Source organism: Eumetopias jubatus, unplaced genomic scaffold (genome assembly GCF_037043125.1).
Source record: "Eumetopias jubatus isolate StellerSeaLion01/CBP00866 unplaced genomic scaffold, mEumJub1_p1.0 scaffold_11, whole genome shotgun sequence".
Taxonomy (NCBI): Eukaryota; Metazoa; Chordata; class Mammalia; order Carnivora; family Otariidae; genus Eumetopias; species Eumetopias jubatus.
The window spans coordinates 64,535,029-64,559,156 of NW_028274817.1; the positions used below are offsets into that span (position 1 = coordinate 64,535,029).

Genomic DNA, 24,128 nt, shown 5'->3' on the forward strand with positions numbered 1-24,128 from the left:
GCTGAGAAGGATCTTAAATATGAACTGGTCCATTCTCTTCAGTTTACAGCTTTCCTATTTGACAAGTTTAGACACAGGGAAGAAAATGTTCCCTCCAATTCTCCCTTCTCATTTATTCACTTAGGTCATTTAAGGGGGGGAGTTTCACTTTATGGTAGGCTACACAAATGAGGTATTTACATTGCAACTGGATTTAAGATAGACTGTCCTGGAAATTTCATTACAGAAGCTAGTTATAAGATGGAGCTATGACAGCAGCAGGATGAGCTTAGGAATGTGCTCAGAAGATACAACCAGAAAAAAAAAAGATAAAAAGATAGAACCAGGACTAGGGAGGATATAGTGGAGGACACAGCAAGAGCATACCCAGCCACTCAACAAACAGCTTCTCGACTGAATGGGGACATGTAATCTGAAAGAGAACACACAGAGGCACAGTAGAAAGGAAATCCCAAGTGAGGAAGAAGAAATTCCTTTGCCCACCAAACAATTATGCAAGAAATAAGGCAGAGATCTGGAGCTGTCTCTACAGCACTTTAAAAATCATAATGCATCTTAAACTTCATTTACTAGAATTTGTCATCTTTACTCTGAGACTCAAAGTGAAATTTTAAATGTAATTAATTATTATGTAAAGTTTTACTTCCTTTATAATTAGGAGTTAGAAAGTTTAAATTTAAGAATTATAATACACAATCTTCTTTAGTACATGTAAGAATAAATATTTGAAAGCTTACAACAATTGTCATTACCTTTTTAGAATTACAACCATAAGAAGCTCAGCACATAGAACTATGTCTGAAGTGGTTAGTTTCACAACTCCAGGTTGTGAACCAGACCCTCCACTTGCACCCTAACTAATTAACCAATCCAAGAGCAGCCTGAATTTACAGTGGAAAGTAAGTATTTTACTGCCAAAGTCTCCTCAACATTTTTTTTTTAATTTAAAAACATTCTTTCTGGGGCACCTGGGTGGCTCAGTTGTTAAGCATCTGCCTTCGGCTCAGGTCATGGTCCCAGGGTCCTGGGATCGAGCCCTGCATTGGGCTCCCTGCTTGGCCGGAAGTCTGCTTCTCCCTCTCCCACTCCCCGTGCTTGTGTGCCCTCTCATGCTGTCTCTTTCTCTCTCTGTCAATTAAGTAAATAAATAAAATCTTAAAAAAAAAAACATTCTTTCTACTTTGTCCTGAATTTTAAATATGAAATTATCCATGCCTCATCTGATCTATTTCCCTAGCACTTTTTGTTTTTCCATAATCATCTTTCTCTTCTATCTATATCAAGCATCAAGTAAATTGAGAAATGTCAATCATAATTTCAATTAGTAAAAGTTGAAGTGTCAATTTCTGTAACCTAAATTTATTTATAATTGTAGTTACTAATAAATCTACCTCTTAATTATTAACTTTCTTTATTACATAAAATTTGGAAAACAAAACAAGACATAGAATTTGGGTATGTCTAGGGCGCCTGGGTGGCTCAGATGGTTGAGCGTCTGCCTTCGGCTCGGGTCATGATCCCAGGGTCCTGGGATCGAGTCCCGCATCGGGCTCCCTGCTCCTTGGGAGCCTGCTTCTCCCTCTGCTTCTCTCTCTCTCTCTCTCTCTCCTCCTCTGTCTCTCATGAATAAATAAATAAAATCTTTAAAAAAAAAATTAAAGAAAAAATAAAAAAAAATAAAAGAATTTGGGTATGTCTAGACTGTAAAAAGTGCATTTTAACTTTAAAATCTGGATTGCTTTAAAAACAAAATGTAAGCAGATTAATTTTACAGTAATTTCAATCACTTTAATTATATAGTGTGTGTGTATGTACATATACTGTGTAAAAACAGACCATCATACTTTTATCTTTCTGACATATTTAGGGTTCCAATGATAATGGTTCCAAAATAAACAGCTTCCTTTTGGAATGGGATGAGGTAAACCATTTTATTTCTTAAAAGCACTTGTTTGTAAATGGTTATTAATGTTATGATGAATTTTTATACTTGCAGCATTTTATAATATTCTAATATTTTGCATCTATTATTAAGGGCAAAGGTGAAGGCTTCAAAAGTTGCTATACGGGTACCATGAAACAATACAAGATCCTTAAACTGAATGCTTCTACAAAATATTCATTCAGACTAGCTGCCAAAAATAACTTTGGCTTGAGGTACATTGAATTATTGCAATATTTAAAAGTCTATACTTTAATAAGAACCTGAAAATAACTTTTCCATATTAATTTATTTTTCAGTGATTTCAGTGAAATAGCAGTCTTCCATACATCAGGAACTATGCCTCCAACACCTCCACCTCCTAAGCTAAAAGAAGCAGGAGTCTGTAATTTGTCACTAGAATGGTCTGCCCCAACTAACACAAGCCCAAATGACAGTCTTACTTATGTACTAGAAATGGAAGAAGCAGGATCCGTAAGTTTTCTTTTCACATGCTTTAATCTTCAACTTCAGTTTTAGGTACATTTTACATGCATCTTATACTGAAAAATTTTAGATTTAAGTTAATTTCTTTTTTTAAGTTTTCATTTAAATTACAGTTAGTTGGGATGCCTGGGTGGCTCAGTCTGTTAAGGGTCTGCCTTCAGCTCAGGTCCTGATCACAGGGTCCTGGGATCAAGCCCCGCATCGGGCTCCCTGCTCGGCGGGGAGCCTGCTTCTCCCTCTGCCTGCAGCTCCCCCTGCTTGTGCTTTCTCTCTCTGATAAATAAATAAATAAATTCCAGTTAGTTAACAGTGTAATATTAGTTTCAGGTGTACAATTTAGTGATTCAACACTTAAATACAACACCCAGTGCTCATCACAACAAGTGCCCTCCTTAATCCCCATCACCTATTTCACACATCCCCCTACCCACCTCCCTTCTGGTAGCCATCAGTTTTTTCTCTATAGTTAAGAGTCTGTTTCTCAGTTGTCCTCTTTTTGTCCCTATGATTAAGCTAATTTCTACTCAATCAAACCGCATGATTCCCAAGTCCCTGTTTTCTAGAGGGGACCAATGCTGAGCCAATGTTAGGCAAGCCAGTACAGGGAGTTCTGAAGGTACCTAAGTCCTGGAAGATTAGCTAAAAGCAGCAGCAGCTATAACAACACAACAGATACACAGTGAAGTGTGTTAGTTCTTCAACTTTGGGTCTATCCCAGATGACTTTGCATGGTCACACAGATCCTCTGCATACTTCTACCAGGGCAAACGCTTTCCTCATCTCCCTGGATTCCTGATGTGGGCGGGCAAACTGTTTTATTGCATTCTGAACTTTCAAGTCTATACTAAATCGGTTATTCAACTTAAAAGGCAGCTGTACATTTTATGTTATGTACATTTTACCACATTTTTATATAAAGCAACTAACATTGAAGAAGAGTTCTGTGTAATAAATATGTTAAGTGCCTTCATATACATTATCTCATTACATCCTGAAAAAGGGAGCCCTTTAAAGTAGAAAGTGTCTCCATTTTTTATGGAGGAACTAAGGTTCAGAGAGACTAAGGGACTTGCTCAGGACCACCCAGATGAAAAATAAGCTGAAGTTGAAACTTGAACCCAAGCCTAAGTCCTAAATTCATTGTCTTTCATTTCCAGGGGTTGGGTTTTAGACCTAAATATAATGGAGAAGACTTCTCATGCACTATAAGAAATCTTCAGAGAACTACTACATACAAGTTTAGGGTATGTGGCTATAATTTATAAGTTTGTATCATATTTTTAATATTAAATTATACTCTTCACTGGAGATAAAAAAAATGAGTATCTTTTTTGGTTGAAATTAAACATTTTGCATTTAGTTCTCAGGAATCTTCAAATAACCTGCTTTATAATATTATTTACAAACTATGCATTTTCAAATCAGACGTTTATTTCCAGTGGTCAACCAAGGTATTCTCTTTTACTCAAACAGATCTTTGCCTACAATTTGGAAGGAAGGAGTAACCCCAGTGGAGAAGTAAAATATACTACCTATCCAGATAAGCCTGGATCCCCTAAAACACCATATATAAAGGGAAAAATCTATGCACACAGAGTAAAAATTGGATGGGGTAATGTTTTTGTATTTAAAACGTACCCTTTCTGTCTTAATATTAACTATTGAGAAGAAATCTTCTGCTAATTGCCCTCAGCTTTATAAAATATTCTCTTATTTTCATTTGAAATATTTCACCTTATAAATGAGTTCAGTTGTAAATGACATTTTTTATAGTTCTCTGTTGAGTTCTCTATTGCTGTCTCAGTAAGTCACACATGAACAAATTACTAAATTTTATATGAGCCCTCAAAAATTATAGTTATTCCAAGTAAGATTATATCTAATATAGAGGCCTCAATTAAAAAGACACATCAATGATAAATGCCAGCTTGATAAGAAATTATGTTTTCACAAATCATTTTGCCTCTCAACTGGCAAAATCTACTTCAAGGTACAAATACTTAGCATTTTAGTCTCTTCGAAAGAACTTTAAAATCTTACTTGTTTCATGCCTAATATTAATACCCTATTAAATTTCATGTTTGTATTTTTTCTCCATAAAAATTTTAATTTATAAGATAACGTTCCAGTGAAAGACTTTTAAGTTTATTCAAGAATAATATTAATTTTATTTCTCTTTTCAGAACCACCCAAAGATAATGGTGGGACATACATTTCAAGTTACAGTTTAGAAGTTAATGAAAATTCAGATGGTAAGACATCATGATTTTTTTTCAAAGTTAAATTATAAGGTTTTTAAAAAGTTTTTGTTTAAATACCAGTTAGTTAACATACAGTGTACTATTAGTTTCAGGTGTACAATATAGTGATTCAACCCTTCCATACAACACCTGGTGCTGATCACAACTGTGCATCATTTTTTTTAAAGTTTTTATTTTGAAATAGTTTTAGGCTTATCCAGAAGTTGTCAAAATAGTGTAGGGAATTCCTGTATATAACCTTCACTCAGCTTCTCCTAAAATTAATATCTTACATAACCACAGTACAATTGTCAAAACCAGGAAATTGGCATTGGTACAATACTATGAACTAATCCAGGACTTACTTGGATTTCTCCATTTTTTAGTAGCAAATTATGTTTATTTACTGATCTTTTATTATTTTATGGCTAATTCTATAAGGAATATAATTATTTAACTGTTGTAAATAGGTAACTGGGCCACAGTTAGTTTCCAAAATGCTTATTTCTTAGTATATACACGAGATAATAATGGGACCCATAAAATTTATAAGCTACCTATAAATAAATTAGATAAATTTGCTTTTATCCCTTCAGAGAATTCCTGGAACATAATCTACAGCAGAACCACAAAGGAATTTCTATATGATCACCTGCAACCTGGTACTACATATAAACTGAGAGTCTTTTGTACCTCACCTGTAGGCCAAAGCCAGGTGAGGAAACAGAGAGGGAAGTGCTTAAATTGAGGATTGAAATTATTTATGTTACTAAGTGTTTTAAAAAACTGAATTTGAATTTAATATAATCATAAGGTATTTTGTATTTCTCTTAGCCTTCAGATATATTGACTATTCAAACACCTACTCTTTCTCCTGCATCTTGCCATCCTCTACCTTTGCATGGTGAAACCAAGACCAAAGAAACGAACATCAAATGTGGTGAGGCTTCTTGTATGATTTGAATGACTTCACCTAAATTTCTTGTTTTGTAACCTCTGATTTTAATTAATTAATGTTACTGAAGCAGAGCAAGTGCATTTTTTACTACAAAATCAAATAATATTTATAAAACTATTTCTTACTTGGTAATTGAAATCACAATAATTTTTGAAGTATAATTAACATTCAATATTATATGAGTTTCAGGTGTACAACATATTGATTCAATAATTCTATACATTAGTCGTGCTCACCACAATAAGTATAATCACCATCTATCACCATACAATGTTATTACAATATTACTGATTATATTCCCATGCTGTACTTTTCCTCTCCATGACTTATTTATTTTATAGCTAAGTTTGTAACTTTTAATCCCCTTTATCTATTTTGCCCATCACCCCACCCACCTCTCCTCTGGCAGCCACCAGTTTGTTCTCTATATTTAAGAGTCTGGGGTTTTTTTTGTTTTTTTTGTTTCTTTGGTTTGTTTTTTAGAGTCCACATATAAGTGAAATCATATGGTATTTCTCTCTGACTCACAACACCTAGTAAATACCCTCTAGGTCCATCCATGTTGTCACAAATGTTTTAAATGTCAAAATTAAATTTAAAATTTAATTGACCCAATTAATATAATTTGAGTATTCTGTTACTTTATTAAGTGTTTTGACATTGTGTCTTCTAAAATTATTTTGTATTATTTTAAAGGACCACCCCTAAAATTATTCACAAATTTTTAAAATTTATTCTGTACATTTTTATAGATTATCATCCTAATGAAAACTCTGAAGCACCTGCATATGTCAATAAGGCAGAAGATAACCAAGATGACAAACGAGGGTACCCTAGTTCCAAAGTGAGATCCATAGTGAGTAAAGTAATTTCTGAAGAATCCAGTTTCTTGTTAAAATAGTGAATAGTGCTGGAGAAGTTATATTGTTCAGTTGACCCATTCATGGTTCATTTCACTTTGGATGAATATATGCTTCTACTTCCTGTCAGGGTGGGAAGTGACCATACCTGCACAATCATCTTTGTGTTTTCTTATTTGTTTGTTTGTGTTTATTTGTAGTTGGAACCTCATCCATTGAAGTGTGAAACTGCACCAGTCCCAAGCCCTCCTTCTCAATGTGGTATACCTGTGCTAACCTGCAAGGGTCCAACCTGTGTTGTTGTTAGTTGGAGGGTATGCTATCAATTTATTTTTATTAATTTTGTTGATATAAGAGCACACCTATTGGTTTAGTATTTTTTTTTAAAGTCTACAACTCCCTAAGGAGTCAGAGTTTAGATTAGGGTTCCATAAATCTTGGACCATGGTTCTAGAACACACATAAGACCTGATACTAGTACTATTAGGAAGGCTAAGGCTAGGGATGCCTGGATGGCTCAGTCAGTTAAGTGTCTGCCTTTGGCTCAGGTCATGATCATGACCCGCATAGAGCTCCTTGCTCAGCAGGGAGCCTGCTTCTCCCTCTGCCTACCTCTCTCACAAATAAATAAAATCTTTAAAAAAAAAAAAGGCTAAGAATAGGGGCACCTGGGTGGCTCAGTCGATTGAGTGTCCAACTCATTTTTGGCTCAGGTCATGGTCTCAGGGTCTTGAGATCAAGTCCTGCATCAGGCTCCATGCTCAGCACAGAGTCTGCTTGAGATTCTTTTCCCTCCCCCTCTGCTCCTCCCCCCTGCTCTCTAAAATAAATAAGTAAATAAAATCTTTAAAAAAAAAAAAGAGGCACCTGGGTGGCTAAGTCAGTTAAGCGTCTGCCTTCAGCTCAGGTCATGATCCCAGGGTCCTGAGATTGAGCCCCATGTCCAACCCCTTGTTCAGCGGGGAGCCTGCATCTCCCTCTGGCTGCTGCTCCCCCTGTTTGTGCTCGCTCTTTCTCTCTGTCAAATAAACAAATAAAATCTTTTTTAAAAATTTAAATAAATAAATAGCTAAAACTATGGTAATCCTATGGTAATCCTGCTTTTCAGACTCTATATTTATAGAGATTAATAAATTTGGAAAACCAAATAGGCGATCAATAGGTAACTAATTTAATTTTTGAAACCAAAACAAGAGATAATAAAATTAAATCAATTTATAGAACTTCAAGCCCCGCATTGGGCTCCCTGCTCGGTGGGAAGCCTGCTTCTCCCTCTCCCTCTCCCCCTGCTTCTGTTCCCTCTCACGCTGTGTCTCTCTCTGTCAAATAAATAAATAAAATCCTTTAAAAAAAAGTGACTATGAGATAATGAAGCTTTAAAAAATGTTTTGCATCCATGTGAATAGCTCCCCATTTAAATAAGCTCAAAAAATAAAAACTGGCCTAGTTATTATGCCACCTATGTATCTTTGAATTTTTCTTCTATTCTTCCCAGACTCTAGCAGAGGAAGGTTTTTAGCATTGACACAAAAGCTTTAGTTTGATAATAATAAATGACAAGTCTGATTACAGCACTGTACAAAATCCAGAGAATACTGGAATTTGTGTTTGAACCCACTAATCAGTAGTAATATTAAGCAACATTAGTATATCTAGGTTTGCTCTTTTTTAAGTAACCTATTTGAGAATACTTTTAACAAATTAAAAATAAGAATTTATCAAATATGTGGGATTAGCCAATCCTTTCTCTTAATTTTATTTGAGCCTTTTAATGTTAATTATAGTATTCTGCCTTATATTTAATTATTTCTACAATTGTCTCATACCATTTAATAGATTATGAGTTTTGATATTGAAAGAATTATGTTGTAACTCTCCACAATATCTAGTATAATGACAATTTATAGAAAGAACTCAAATTTCTGTGTTTGTTGCATCTTTTAGATTCCTGTGTGTAATGGTGCTGAAATCACTGAATATAGACTTGAGTGGGGACAAAGTGAAGAATCAATGCACTTGATTTACACTGGCCCTTGTCTGAGCTATAAAGTTAAAGGTCTCATTCCTGCAACTACATATTTTTGCAGAGTTCAGGTAATCCCAACAGTTATTCCAATGTAAATAAGACAACAGTTATTAACCTATACTATCCACATCCATAATACTGACACCATTTCCAGTGTAGTGACTAGAAGGGATTAATAGACTTCCAAATGTTAAATATTTCTCATGTTCAGCAACATCATTCTGAGCTCCTTCACCTAGCATTTAAAGCCCCACATAATCTGGAACCTACTTTTTATGCCAACTTGATTGGCCATTATATTTTCTACAGTTCTGTTTCCCAAATTACCTTGAACTTAACAATCATCTGAAATGCTTGTTTAAAACACTGATTCCTGCACCTTCACTCAGACCTACTGAGTCAAAATTTCTAATCCAGTGACTTCTTAATCTGTAAAATTAAAAAGCACTCAAAGTGATAATTATCATCAATTAGGAAAAATTTCAGAAACTATTTCAAACAAGTCTATTCTACCGCCACCCCAAGTATGCCTTGTACATTTCTTCATACCTTATTCATTGCCTATCTTGTCCCATAAAACCAAGCTTTTGCATGAATGCTTCCCTGAAAACCTTAGCTGGAAGTGATCTCTTCCTCCTCTGAACTACTAGAATTATAAGACACACAACATTAAGGCTTGGGGAAACAATCCAAATTTGGAAAGATCTGATATGTTGTCCCTATCAACTAAAGCCATCAAATTGTAGGAGCCCTAATACTGAGAATCTAAGTTCCATCTCCCAGATTGCCTTTCATCACTGGAAGTAATTTTTTTTTAAATCCTTTGTCAACTATTTTGGGTATCTATTTTTTTTTTTTTTGGCAAAATGCTCTGACAATATATATTTGTGAGAAGACCACTGCAATTGTCCAAAGGACAGGTGAGTTTATGAATATTAAGGATGCTACAATGGGAATGCTAAGACATTAATGGAGCTGAAAGATATTTGAGAAGTTAAAATCAATGGAATGTGATCCTGCCAAGACAGAATATCCCCATACCTCCCAGGTCCTCCTTCTTACAACTAAAACTCTCTGAACATAACACAACAAACAAGCATAGTTAGACTATAAATGGTGGAAAGAAAGAAAAATGTAAAAAGAAAAGGATCCCAAGGACCTCACAAATTGAAAAACAACACAGTAGTGAGCCCCCTGGGTTTTGTTATCACCGCACACATGTCCCAGAAATGATATGGGAGAAGCCTCCAATTCAGAACTGCCAACAGAGACAGGGAAAAAAATCTTCAAGAAAAGCCTACATCCTGCCAACAAAATGACTGGGAAAATGCTAGCCTAACCACAGAAAATATCTTAGGTAATGCCCACCATACTCCCACCAAATGAAATTGAAATCTCAATTAAAAAACCACACACATTCCTGCCCTTCCCCAACCCTGAAATTTCAACAGGCAGAGTGGGAAGCTGACCATCCAAGCCACTCCAGAAGCAAGGAACATGCTCCAGTTTCCCTACCCAGTAGTTTCAGTTCCAGCAGGGCCAAGCACGGAGTTAATCTTCCATTCACTGCCTGGCAAAATCAGACAGTGCTCTGCTCCCATTCCCCTGCCAACTGGTGTCAGTATGGCCAAGCAGGGACCTTATGATCTTCCACACCTCTTTGATGGAAGTGGGAAGCAGCACTCTAATTCCCCTGAATGGTTAGTGTTGGCAAACTCAACTTCCACCCTCACCCAGCAGCAATGGACTGACCAAGGTGGTGTGATTCAGGCTAGTTAGCACTCTTCTTTTAACCCTGTGTCAGTGAAGCCCAATGGGAAGTTTATTTTTTTAAACTTAAGTATAGATTAATTGACATACAATATTATTTTTTATTATTATGTTCAATTAGCTAGCATATACTACATCATTAGTTTTCCACGTAGTGTTCAAAGATTCATTAGTTGCATATAACACCCAGTGCTCATCACCACACGTGCCCCCCTGAATACCCATCACCGGGCTAACCCATCCCCTCACCCCCCTCCCTTCTGTAACCCTCAGTTTGGTTCCTGGAGTCCAGAGTCTCTCATGTTTTGTCTCCCTCTCTTGATTTCTTCCCATTCAGTTTTCCCTCCCTTCCTCTGTGGTCCTCTACCCTATTCCTTGTATTTCCACATATGAGTGAAACCATATGATAATTGTCTTTCTCTGCTTGATTTATTTCACTTAGTATAATCCCCTCCAGTTCCATCCATGTCGAGGCAAATGGTGGGTATTCATCCTTTCTGATGGCTGAGTAATATTCCACTGTAGATATAAACCACATCTTCTTTATCCATTCATCTGTTGAAGGGCATCTCAGCTCCTTCCACAGTTTGGCTATCGTGGACACTGCTGATATGAACATTGGGGTGCATGTGCCCTTTTTCACAATGTCTGTATCTTTGGGGTAAATACCTAGTAGTGCAGTTGCTGGGTCATAGGGTAGCTCTATTTTTAACATCTTGAGGAACCTCCATACTGTTTTCCAGAGTGGCTGTACCAGCCTGCATTCCCAGCAACAGTGTAATAATAGGGTTCCCCTTTCTCCACATCCTTGCCAACACTTGTTTCCTGTCTTGTTAATTTTAGCCATTCTAACTGGTATAAGGTGGTATCTCATTGTGGTTTTGATTTGTATTTCCCTGATGGCTAGTGATGTTGAACATTTTTTCATGTGTCAGTTAGTCATTCGTATGTCTTTGGAGAAGTGTCTGTTCATGTCTTCTGCCAGTTTTTTGACTGGATTGTTTTTGGGGTGTTGAGTTTGAGAAGTTCTTTATAGATCTTGGATACCAGCCCTTTATCTGCTATGTCATTTGCAGTATCTTCTCCCATTCCGTGAGTTGTCTCTTAGTTTTGTTGACTGTTTCCTTTGCTGTGCAAAAGCTTTTTATCTTGATAAAGTACCAAAAGTTCGTTTTTGCTTTTGTTTCCCTTGCCTTTAGAGACATGTGTTGAAAGAGGTCACTGTGGCCAATGTCAAAGAAGTTATTGCCTATGTTCTCCTCTAGGATTTTGATGGATTACTGTCTCACATTGAGGTCTTTCATCCATTTTGAGTTTATCTTTGTTTATAGTGTAAGAGAATGGTCCAGTTTCATTCTTCTGCATGTGGCTGTCCAATTTTCCCAACACCATTTATTGAAGAGACTGTCTTTTTTCCATTGGATATTCTTTCCTGATTTGTCAAAGATTAGTTGACCATAGAGTTGAGGGTCCATTTCTGGGCTCTCTATTCTGTTGCATTGATTTATGTGTCTGTTTCTGTGCCAATATCATGCTGTCCTGATGATCACAGCTTTGTTATATAACTTGAAGTCAGGCATTGTGATGCCCCCTGTTCTGGTTTTCTTTTTCAACAATTCCCTGGCCATTTGGGGTCTTTTCTGGTTCCATACAAATTTTAGGATTGCTTGTTCCAGCTCTGTGAAAACTATTGATGGTATTTTGATAGGGATTGCACTGAAAGTGTAGATTGCTCTGGGCAGCATAGACATTTTCACAATGTTTATTCTTCCAACCCATGAGCATGGAATGTTTTTCCATCTCTTTGTGTCTTCCTCAATTTCTTTCATAAGTGTTTTGTAGTTGCTAGAGTATAGATCTTTCACCTCTTTGGTTAGGTTTAGTCCTAGGTATCTTATGGTTTATGGTGCTATTATAAATGGAATCAATTCCTTAATTTCTCTTTCTTCAGTCACATTGTTAGTGTATAGAAATGCAACTGATTTCTGTGCATTGATTTTGTATCATGCCCCGTTGCTGAACTGCTGTATCAATTATAATAATTTGGGGGTGGAGTCTTTCAGTTTTTCCACATAAAGTAATGTGTCATCTGCAATGACAGAGAGTTTTTCTTCTTTGCCAGTTTGAATGCATTTTATTTCTCTTTGTTGTCTGATTGCTGATGCTAGAGCTTCTAGTACTATGTTAAACAAAAGTGGTGCGAGTGGGCATCCCTGTCGTGTTCCTGACCTTGTGGGAAAAGCTCTCAGCTTTTTCCCCATTGAGAATGATATTCGCTGTGGACATTTCATAGATGGTTTTTATCATATTGAGTTATGTTCCCTCTATCCCTATATTTTGAAGAGTTTTAATCAGGAAAAGGATGCTGTATTTTGTCAAATGCTTTTTCTGCATCAACTGAGAGGATCATATGGTTCTTGTCTTTTCTTTGTTAATGTGATCTATCAGTTGATTGATTTTCAAATGTTGAACCACCCTTGTATCCCAGGAATAAAACCCACCTGGTCATAGGGAATAATCCTTTTAATACACTGTTGGATCCTATTGGCTAGGATCTTGTTGAGTATTTTGGCATCCATGTTCATCATGGATACTGGTCTGTAATTCTCCTTTTTGATGGGGTCTTGGTCTGGTTTTGGGATCGGGGTAATGCTGGCCTCATAGAATGAGTTTGGAAGTTTTCCTTTCATTTCTATTTTTTGGAACAGCTTCGGTAGAGTAGGTATTATTTCTTCTTTAAATGTTTGGTAGAATTCCCCTGGGAAGCCATCTGGCCCTGGACTCTGGTTTTTGGGGAGCTTTTTGATTACTGCTTCAATCTTGTTACTGGTTATTGGTCTATTCAGATTGTCTATTTCTTCCTGTTTCAGTCTTAGTAGTTTACAAGTTTCCAGGAAGGCATCCATTCCTTCCAGGCTGCTTAATTTGTTGGCATATAGTTGCTGGTAATAATTTCTAATAATTATTTCTATTTCCTTGGTGTTAGTCATGATCTCTTCCTTTTCATTCTTGATTTTGATTTGGGTCCTTTCCCTTTTCTTTTGGATAAGTCTGGCCAGAAGTTTATCGATCTTATTAATTCTTAACTATTGAAAGATATGAATTTAGTGCCATCATATTGTCTGTAAAATCCCTGTTTCTATAGATTATCTCTTTAAATTTCTGGTCTGGTCTATATTACTCTTGGGGTCTTTCTTCTTTTATAGAATCCCCCTTAATATTTCTTGCAGGGCTGGCTTGGTGGTCACATATCCTTTCAGTTTCTGCCAGTCCTGGAAGCTCTTTATCTCTCCATCCATTCTGAATGACAGCCTTGCTAGATAAAGTATACCTGACTTCACGTTCTTCTCATTTAGTACCCTGAATTATGTCTTTCCAGCCCTTTCTGGCTTGCCAGGTCTCTCTGGATAGGTCTGATGTTATTCTGATGTTCCTCCCTCCATACATAACAAATATTTTCCCCCTAACTTCTCTCAGGATAGCTTCCTTGGCTTTAAGATTTGCAAGTTTCACTATTATATGCTGGAGTGTTAGCCTATTTTTATTGATTTTGGGAGGGGTCCTCTCTGCTTCTTGGACATGAATGCTTGTTTCCTTCCCCAGATTGGGGAAGTTCTCAGCTATGATTTGCTCAAATATGCCTTCTAGTCCTCTCTCTCTCTCCATCCCCTCAGGGATCCCAATAATTCTGACATTGGAATGTTTCAAGGCATCTTTGATCTAAGTCTGTTCTCATGGGCTTCTACCTGCCTATCCCTATCCTCCTTGGCTTCCTTCCTTTCTATCAGCTTATCTTCTAGATCACAGATTCATTGTTCTGCCTCGTTTACCCTGGCTGTTAAAGAGTATCCAGTTTAGACTGCATCTCATTCATAGCATTTGTAGTTCGGCCTGATTAGATCTCAATTCTGCCCTTAGAGATTCTATATTGTCGCTAATGCTTTTCTCAAGCCTAGCTATTGACTTCATGATTGCTACCCTGAAGTCTGCCTCTGACATCTTTCTTATATCCATATCCATTAGATCTGTGGCAGAGGACATTGTCTCTGATTCTTTTCTTTGTTGGGAGTTCCTCCTTCTAGTCATTCTGTAGAGGGATGGTTGAGGGAATGGACAGCATCCAAAATATCAACCATTACCCAAGCAAAAAGCATCTACGAAAAAATCCAAAGTGGGCAAAAGCTACCACAGATACGCCATCAAAGCCAAGATGATCCAAAACAATAAAAAAGAAAAAAAAAAGAGGAAAAAAAGAGGAGGGCGGGGAGAAAGATTATAATCTCTCAGGGTGGACACAGCAGGGTGATCTGCCTGTTCCTGCTTGATTTTTGGTCTGTATGGTAGAAGACACTATATCCCAAAATTGCAAAGAAATCAGAACTTACATATATATCAAGATAAAATTGAATAGAGTGAAAACTGGACTAGTATGGGGTATAACTCTATAAAGCATATATGTGAAAAAGAAAATAAAAGTTAAGAAGCAACTTTAAAACATCAGTTGGGAAATACAAAATATTTGAAATGGGAGCAGGGTTTAAAAAAAAAAGAAAATGAGTAAGAAAAGAAACCAAAAAAGAAATGTAAAATTTGAGCCTGAAGTATAAACGAGTTGTGAGGGAGCAGCTGGAGCTCCCTATTATTTTCCCCTGGCGCTGGAGTTTCACAGTTCTGTGGGAAATAAGCTTAAGCTTATTCACCTGTTCTTCCAGTCTGTCTTCTGGGAGAGAGGGCTGCTTGCCTGGGTGGGGTTGCCCCACCCCTTGTCAGGGGGATGGGCTTAATGTGAGCTGGTTGGCTGTGTGGCTTTTGTTCCCTGGCATCTTTCCACTTCTCTTTAGAGGGTCAGAGCTAATATAGCCCTGCAACCCAGAGCTGCAATGTTGGGGTCGACACCCCTCAACAGATCCTTCAGTTCAGTCCATCTCCACTTCTGCCTGTACCAATCTCCACATCTTCTGGAGGAGGGGCCTTTTGCATTGATCCTCAAATGTCTTTGCCCCAGGCAGAATTGTACTGCCCTTGCCAGGGGCCAGGCTAAGTCATCTGCTCCGGATTGTTCTCTGTGGCTTTTGTTCCCTGAAGGCTTTCCACACAGCTTTAGAGGATTAGAATGAAAATGGCAGCCTCCCAATCTCTGGCCCTGGAGCCGAAAGCTCGGGCCCCCACTCCTCTGTGAGCCCACAGAGAAAAGCAGTCAATCACTCCTATCACTCCTAGTCTCCCTAGTCTCTAGCACTCCGTGCCCACCTGGACTGTGACCGAGCATTGCTATCTCTGGCACACAGCCCTGTTTGAAGTCTCCAAACCCAGCAGATTCCTGCCACATGCTCCTGCACCACTCCTCCCAGGGGAGGAAGGGGGCTCTCCCTGGTTCTGCCACTTGTTGGGCCCCTATTTGAAGAGCAGTGGCCTAACTGTGCTGCAGATCACAGTTTATGGCAACGCCGAGCTGAGAGCCCACTCCTCAGCTCACTCTTTGCGGCCGGCTTCGCTGCTCCAATACCTGGGAGCTCTGCCACACTCAGGCACCCCCACTCTTCCTGTGACCCCCAAGGATCCTGAGATCACACTCCCCCAGGGAGGGTTCCACCTCCCGATTAGCTGCCTGAGTGACATCACTCATTGGAGCAGACTTCTGTTCCAATTTTGTGCTCCACTGCTCTATCACTTGCCAGTAGCCAGCTGAGGGAGGCTCCCTCCCCCCATGGTCTATCTTCCCATATATCGCCTTGGATTCACTTCTCCACATCTCCTACCTTGTGGTAAATGGTCGCTTGTCTATTTGTAGAGTTGCAGCTATTCTTTTCTTCAATCTCCAGTTGAGTTCACAGGTGTTCATAATGGTTTGATAGCTATCTAACTGAATTCCTGAAATGAAGGTCTCCTACTCCTCTGCCATCTTGGACTCCTCCCCCCCAGTGAGAAGTTTAATCTACATTTCCACCTACCAGCACTGAGACTGAATGAGGACATGGGAAGCAGGGCTAGGCAACATTCAGATCCCTCCTTCACCTGCTGTCCACTGAGGAGCTCAGCCTGCATCTCTACTCAGCATCAAAGAGGCAAATCTAGGTGTGGGAGGCTATGCTACTTGGCACCCTACTACCCCACTCCCTTCTCCTGGTGTCATTAGGACACAACTGGGAACTGAGCTTCCACCTCCACCCTAAAGGAACACAGATATTAATCAGTTCTCCATTTACCCCTTCATGGTATCATCAGGGACCAGTGAGAAGCTGAGCTTAGACCCACACTCAGAGACAGTCATATGGTGAAAATAGTTGCCCTATATAATAACCAAAATAAAAACCTTACTGAATGGGTTCAATAGTAGAGTGATGACAGAAGACAGAATCTGTGAACCTGAAGACAGATTAATAAAATCTGAATACAGATTGAGTAACAGAAAAGATTTTAAAAGAAAAAAATGAACAAAGTTTCAGGGATATATGGAACAATAACAAAAGAGCTAATATTCATATCACTAAACTTCCAGAAGGAGAGATGAGAAAGAGTGGAAATGAAAAATTGTCCAAAGAAACAATAAAAACTTCCCAATTTGGGGAAAAACATAAACCAAACAATTTAAAGAACTGAGAAAATCTAAAATACAACAAATCTGAAGAAATCCACAGTACCAAAACATATCATAATTAACCTTCTGAAAATAAAAAACAAATTAAAAAATCCTGAAAGCACCCAGAGAGAAATGGTACATTACTTATAGGTGAAAATCAACTCAAAAGACAAATATATCTCTTTTGAAACCATGGAGGCCAGAAATAAGTGGCACATTTTTCAAGTCCTGAAAGAAATTAACTGTCTACTTGAAATTATATTCAGTAAAATCGTTCTTCAGGAATGAAAAGAAAATAGACATTCTCAGATAAGGAAAACTAAGAATTTGTTGCCAGTAAAACTCCCAATAAAATTGGATACAGAAATCACTCTTTTAAAAAAAGGAAATGATAACAAAAGAAGGCTTAGAACTTCAGAAAAGAAGTGACATTGGGGTTCTAGTCCAAATGGTGACATAACAGGCTCCTGAACTCATCTCCTTCCACAGACACACTGAAACCACAGGTAAACATGGAACAATTTCCTCTGAAAGAAATCCAGAAATTAGCTGAGGGACTCATAAACACCAGAAAGATGAGAGAAAAAAACACATCAAAATGGGTAAGAAAAGCTGAGATATACTCTCAATATAAACTCCACATACAGCACAGCAACATACAATGGGGAGGAAACCCACAACTGCCAGTTTTTCTCTGAGGAGTGAGGAATTTGGGTCCAACACCTAGCACACCAAGTTTGAAAACTTCCACCTAATGGGCAGGCCCCTAAAATACCTAGCTCTGAAAGCAAATGGGGAATGCATCCATGAGACCCACAACACTGTACCAAACAAAGAAACAGTCTTAATGGGCTTGCTAGGACTCACACTGGCTATCCCCTCAGGTCTCAGTGCAGAGGTAGTAGAAACACCCATCTCCCAGCCTTTCCCTGAAAAAGGCCTATTTGAATATTTTTAAAGCTGTGACCTAAGAGTCAGCCTCCTAATTTAGACACGTCTAAGCAATAAATACAATCTCCATCTGCCACACTCCAGGTTACTAGTATCTCCTTGAAAGGAGCTTGTGCACATGTATGGCACCCCAGCATTGTGGTTGCCACCCAGAGGATGCAACAATTGATTTCCTGGCTCTGGTGACCAGTGAAGCTTGCATTTATAGGTTTCAGAGTACTGTAGCAGACAAAGAAACAGTTCTTGACTGGCTGTAACCCCAGGGCTCAGTACAGGGGCACAAGTCAGAAACACCCATTTCCCAGTCTTTCCCTGAAAGAGTCTGTTTTGCATATCTTAAAAGCTGCAGCTGAGGGTCCAGTTTCCAATAAGCTTGAATTGAGGTGCTGACTGGTATCCTTCCCTTTGGAACACTGACAGATACTGGCATACCTTAAACCACTGGAACCACTAAGAACAAAGAAACAAGCTCGCACAATCACTAAGGGCTAGGACCAGGCCAAATGATAATGTTCATCTTCTACACAAGGCTACTCCTTAAAGACTGTGAGAGAGGTAAATGTTTTCTCTAATGCACAGAAAGGTAAAATGAGGAAACAGAGAATATTTTACAAGCAAAAAAACAAGATAAACCTCCAGAAACAGCCTTTAATAAAATAGAAATAAGATATTTACCTGATAAGGAGTTCAAAATAGTGGTCATAAAGATACTAACCAATGTCAGAAGAACAATGCATGAACAAAGTGAAAATTTCAACAAAAAGAAAGTTAAAAAGTACCCAATAGAAATCACCTAGGTAAAGAATATAACTGAACTGAGAAATTCAATAAAAGGGTTGAACAACAGACAAGAGCAAGTGGAAGAGAAAGTATCAGCAAACTTGAAGACAGGGCAGTGGAACTCACGCAATCACAGGAACAAAAAGAAAAAAATGAAAAGGAGGGGACTTATGGGCTACTATAAAGGAAACCAATATATGTTTATAGGGATCGCAGGAGGAGGACAGAGAGAAAGGGAAAGAAAGCTTATTCAATGAAATGGTGGCTAAAATATTCCTTAAACTAGGGAAGGAAAACAGCCATCTAGATCCAAAAAGTCCCAAAAGACCAACTAAGATAATCCAAAAAGACCCATTATGCAGACACATAATTGTCAAAAGTTAAAGACAAGGAAAGAATCTTAAAAACAGCAAAAGAAGAACAACTTGTTACATGCAAGAGAACCCCCATAACAATATCAGCAGATTTTTCAGCAGAAATTTTGCAAGGAAGAAGACAGTGGCATGATGTATTCAAAGAGCTGAAAGAAAAAACTGCGAACAAGGAATACTCTACCCAGAAAAGTTGTCCTTCAGAATTAAAGGAGAGATCAAGAATTTCCCAGACAAGCAAGCAAAACCCGAAGGAGTTCATCACCAACACACTGGCCTTACAAAAAATGTTAAAAGGACTTTTAAAGCTGAATGAAAGGACACTAATTAGTAACAGGAAAACATGAAAGTATAAATCACAGTGGTAAAAGTAATTACATAGTTAAATTCTGAATACTATATTGTAACATTGGTGGGTAAGACACTTATAAATCTATTGTGAAGGTTAAAGGTGAAAGTACTAAAAACGATTACAATAATTTAATGAATACATAAGATAAAAACATGTAAATTGTGCCATTGAAGACATAAAATGGAGGTTAGAGTAAAAATACAGACCTTTAGTACACATGCAAACTTAAGTTGCTATCAGCTTAAAATAGACTGTTATAAATATGTTTTTTATAAATCTCAAGGTAATCACAAAGCAAGAACCTATAATACATACACAAGAGAGAAAGAGAGAGGAATCTAAAGATATCACTGTAGAAAATTATCAAATCACAAAGAGCAAGAGAATAAAAAAGAAACAATTCTGGAAAAGCAGCCAGAGAACAATTAAAATTGCAATAATAAGTCCAAACCTATCAATAATTGCTTCAAATGTAAATGGATTCAATTTTACAGTCAAAAGGCACAATTCTACAGTCAAAATGGCTGAAAAAATAACAAGACCCAACTATATATAATGTCTAAAAGTGATTCACTTCAGCTCTGAGGACACACACGAAGTGAAGGAATAGGAAAAGATATTCCATGCAAAAGGAAACCAAAAGAAGGTAGGGATAGATCTACTTACATTTGACAAAACAGACTTTCAGCCAAAGACTGCAATAAGAGACAGATAAAGTTACTATATAGTGGAAAATGGCCTAATCCAACAAGAGGATATATCATTTGTAAATATTGATGAACCCAACATAAGAGCACCTAAATATATAAGGCAAAAACTAACAGACCTGAAGGGAGAAACAAACAACAATGCAATAATAGTAGGAAACTTCAATATTCCACTTTCAACAATGGATATATTGTCTGAACAGAAAGTGAAAAAGGAAACATGGGATTTAAACTGTATGTTAGAGCAGATGGACTTAACAGATATTTACAGAATATTCCATCCAACAGCAGCATACACATTCTTCTCAAGTGCATATGCAATACTCTCCAGGATAGATCATATGTTATGTCACAAAAAAGCCTTAAAAAATTTAAGATGATTGAAATATCAAGCATCTTTTCCAACCACAATGGTATGAAACTAGACATTAATTATTAAGAAGAAAACTAGAAAATTCACAAATATGTGGAGACTAAAACAACATGCTACTGAATAGTCAAGGATCAAATAAGAAATCAAAAGAGAAATCAAAAAATATCTTGAGACAAATGAAAATGTAAATACAATATACCAAAACTTAATGGAATGCAGCAAAAGCAGTTCTAAGAGGGAACTTCATAGTGATAAATGGCTACAATAAGGAAAAAGAAAGTACTCAAACAAACTAAATTTACACCTTAAGGAACTAGAAAAAGATAAACAACCTAAGCCTAGTAGAATGAAGGAAATAACACAATGAGCTAACAATAAACTAGTTAAATGAAATAACAAAGATCAGAGTGGAAATAAATAGAGACCAAAAAAATAGAGATCCACAAAACTGAGACATGGGTGTTTTTCTTAAAGATAAACAAAATAGACAAACCCTTATCTAGACTTACCAAGAAAATAAGAATGAGGATTCTCTTTTTAAAGATTTTATTTATTTTAGAGAAAGAGAGAATGCACGAGCTAGGGGAGGGGCAGAGGGAGAAAGAGGAGAAGCAGACTCCCCACTGAGCAGGGAGCCTGACACAGAGCTTGATCTCAGGACCCCAAGATCATGACCTGAGCTGAAACCAAGAGTCAGATGCCTAACTGACTGAGCCACCCAGGCACCCCAAGAAATAAAGATTCTAATAAACAAAATTAGAAACGAAAGAGGAGACTTTCCAACTGATGCCCCAGAAATACAAAACACCATAAGAGAGTACTATGAACAATTATATGCCATGTTGAAAAAGGAAGAAGAAATGAATATATGCCTAGAAACATACAACCTACAGAGACTGAATCATGAATAAATAGAGAATATGAACAGATCAATAATGAGTAAGGAAACTGAATCACTAATAAAAAACTTACCAATAAAGAAAAGTCCAGGACCTATCAGCTTTACTGGTGAATTACACCAAACATTTACAGAATTAATAGAAATCCTCAAACGCTTTCAAAAAAATAGAAGAGGAAAGAATACTTCAAAATTCATTTTATGAGACCAACATTACAATACTACACCAGACAAATACAGTACAGGAAAAGAAAATTACAGTTTCCCCAAGAAACATAGAGGCAGGGGCACCTGTGTGGCTCAGTTGTTAAGCGTCTGCCTTCAGCTCGGGTCATGATCCCAGACCTGGGATCGAGCCCCACATCAGGCTCCCTGCTCGGCAGGAAGCCTGCTTCTCCCTTTCCCACTCCTCCTGCTTGTGCTCCTGCTCTCGCTGTCTCTCTCTCTCTGTGTCAAATAAATAAAATCTTTTTAAGAAAAAAGAAACATAGATGCAAAAAATCCTCAACAAAATATTAGCAAACCAAATTCAACAATACATTAAAAGGATCACACACTATGATCAAGTGGAATTTATTTCAGGAATGCAAGGATGGTTCAACATCTACAAGTCAATCAGTGTGATACACCACATTAATGAAATGAAGGATAAAAATCATATGATCAAAAAAAATCATATGATCCCTCAATAGATGTAGAAAAAGCATTTGACAAAATTAGACATCCATTCACAATAAAACAAAAACAACAACAACAAAGAAACTCTCAACAAACTGGTTAGAGTGAACATACCCCAACATAATAAAGGCCATATATGACATGCTCACAGCTAACACTATTCTCCCATCCAAGTACTAACCAGGACTGACCCAAGATAACACTATTCTCAACAGTAAAAAGCTAAAAGTTTTTCTACCAAGATCAGTTACGAGACAAGGATATCAACTCTTGCCACTTTTAGTCAACATAGTCCAGGGAGTACTAGCCAGAGCAGTTAGGGAAGAAAAAGAAAAGGCATCCAAATCATAAAGAAGTAAAACCATCCCTATTTTCAGGTGATACATTATATGTAGAACATTCTAAAGACTCCACCAAAAAAATCATAATTGAGGGTGCCTGGGTGGCTCAATCAGTTAAGTGTCTGCCTTTGGCTCAGGTCATGATCCCAGAGTCCTGGGATCAAGCCCTGCACTGGGCTTCCTGCTCAGCAGAGAGCCTGCTTCTTCTCCCCACTGCCTGCCACTCCCCTTCCTTGTGCTGTGTGTTTGTGTGTGTGTGTGTGTGTGTGTGTGTGTGTGTGTGTGTGTGTGAAATAAATAAAATCTTAAAAAAAAAAGAAATCATAATTGAATTCCATAAAGTTACAGCATACAAAATCAATATACAAAAGTAAGCTGTGTGGGGCACCTGGGTGGCTCAGTTGGTTGAGCATCTGACTCAGGTTTGGCTCAGGTCATGATCTCAGGGTTGTGGGATTGAGCCCTGTGTTGGGCTCCGTGTTCACTGGGGAGTGTGCTTGGGATTTTTTTCTCTCCCTCTCTCTCTGCCCCACCCCCCTCAAATAAATAAATCTTAAAAAAAAAAACAAGTTGTGTTTCTATACACTAATAACAATCTGAAAGAGAAACTAAGTAGATAATCCCATTTATGACTGCATCAAAAAGAATAAAATACTAAGGAATAAATTTAACCAAGGTGAAGGATCTATTTACTGAAACTGTAAGACATTGTTGAAAGAAACTGAGGAAGACACAAATAAATGGAAAGATATTCTGTGCCCATGGATTGGAAGAATTAACGTTGTTAAAATATCTATAACTACCACAGAATCTACAGATTCAACACAACCTCTATAAGAATTTTAGTAACATTTATCACATTAATAAAACAAACAATTCTAAAATTTCTATGGAACCACAGACGATTCCAAATAGCCAAAAAAAATCCTGACAAAGAAAAAAGGAGAGGCATAACATGTCCTGCTTTCAAACTGTATTACAACGCTATAGTAATCTAAACACTATGGTACTAGCACAGAAACCAATACATAAATCAATGGAACAGAAGAGAGATCCCAGAAATAAAAAGGACATATGGTCAATTAATTTATATCATAGGAGACAAGAATATACAAGAGGAAATGGATTATCTCTTCTAAATAGTAAACTGGACAGCCATGTGCAAAGAATGAAACTGAACCACTATCTTACACCATACACAAAAATGAATCAAAAATGACTTAATGACTTCAACATAAGAACTGAAATCATAAAAATCCTAGGAGAAAACATAGGGGGTAAGCCTCTTGACATAGCTGTGGCAATGATATTTTGGATTTGACACCAACAGCAAAGGCACCAAAAGTAAAAATAAATAAGTGGGACTATATCAAACTAAAATCCTTCAGCACAGCAAATTAAACATTAAAAAAGTTAAAAGGTAGGGCACCTGGGTGGCTTAGTTGGTTAGGCATCTGACTCTTCGTTTTGGCTCAAGTCATGATCTTGCAGCTGTGGGATTGAGCCCTGTGTTGGACTGTGACAGTGTGGAATCTGTTTCAGATTCTCTCCCCCTCTCCCTCTCATTTTCTCTCAAATAAATAAAAACAGTCTTTTTTAAAAAGTTAAAAAGAAACCTATGGAATGAGAGAAAATATTTGGAAATCATATATCTGACACAAAGGTTAAAATATATGAGGAACTCATATAATTCAATAGCAAAATAGTAATCATTCAATTTAAAAATGAGCAGAGGAGTGCCTAGGGCTCAGTCATTAAGCGTTTGCCTTGGGCTCAAGTCATGATCCCAGGGTCCTGGGATCGAGCCCCATATCA

General features: G+C 37.5%; 1 protein-coding gene across 1 annotated transcript in view; it reads left to right on the forward strand.

The window, feature by feature from the left end:
• LOC114207438 (fibronectin type III domain containing protein 3C1-like) overlaps nucleotides 1-24,128 on the forward strand; it is a 62,519-nt gene that overhangs the window by 23,668 nt on the left and 14,723 nt on the right. The window contains 12 exon segments of the mRNA XM_088028983.1: nucleotides 707-899; nucleotides 1,868-1,921; nucleotides 2,036-2,157; nucleotides 2,242-2,416; nucleotides 3,586-3,672; nucleotides 3,902-4,040; nucleotides 4,612-4,680; nucleotides 5,265-5,383; nucleotides 5,503-5,608; nucleotides 6,379-6,482; nucleotides 6,687-6,800; nucleotides 8,431-8,580. Coding sequence (XP_087885109.1) covers nucleotides 707-899; nucleotides 1,868-1,921; nucleotides 2,036-2,157; nucleotides 2,242-2,416; nucleotides 3,586-3,672; nucleotides 3,902-4,040; nucleotides 4,612-4,680; nucleotides 5,265-5,383; nucleotides 5,503-5,608; nucleotides 6,379-6,482; nucleotides 6,687-6,800; nucleotides 8,431-8,580 — 1,432 coding nt within the window.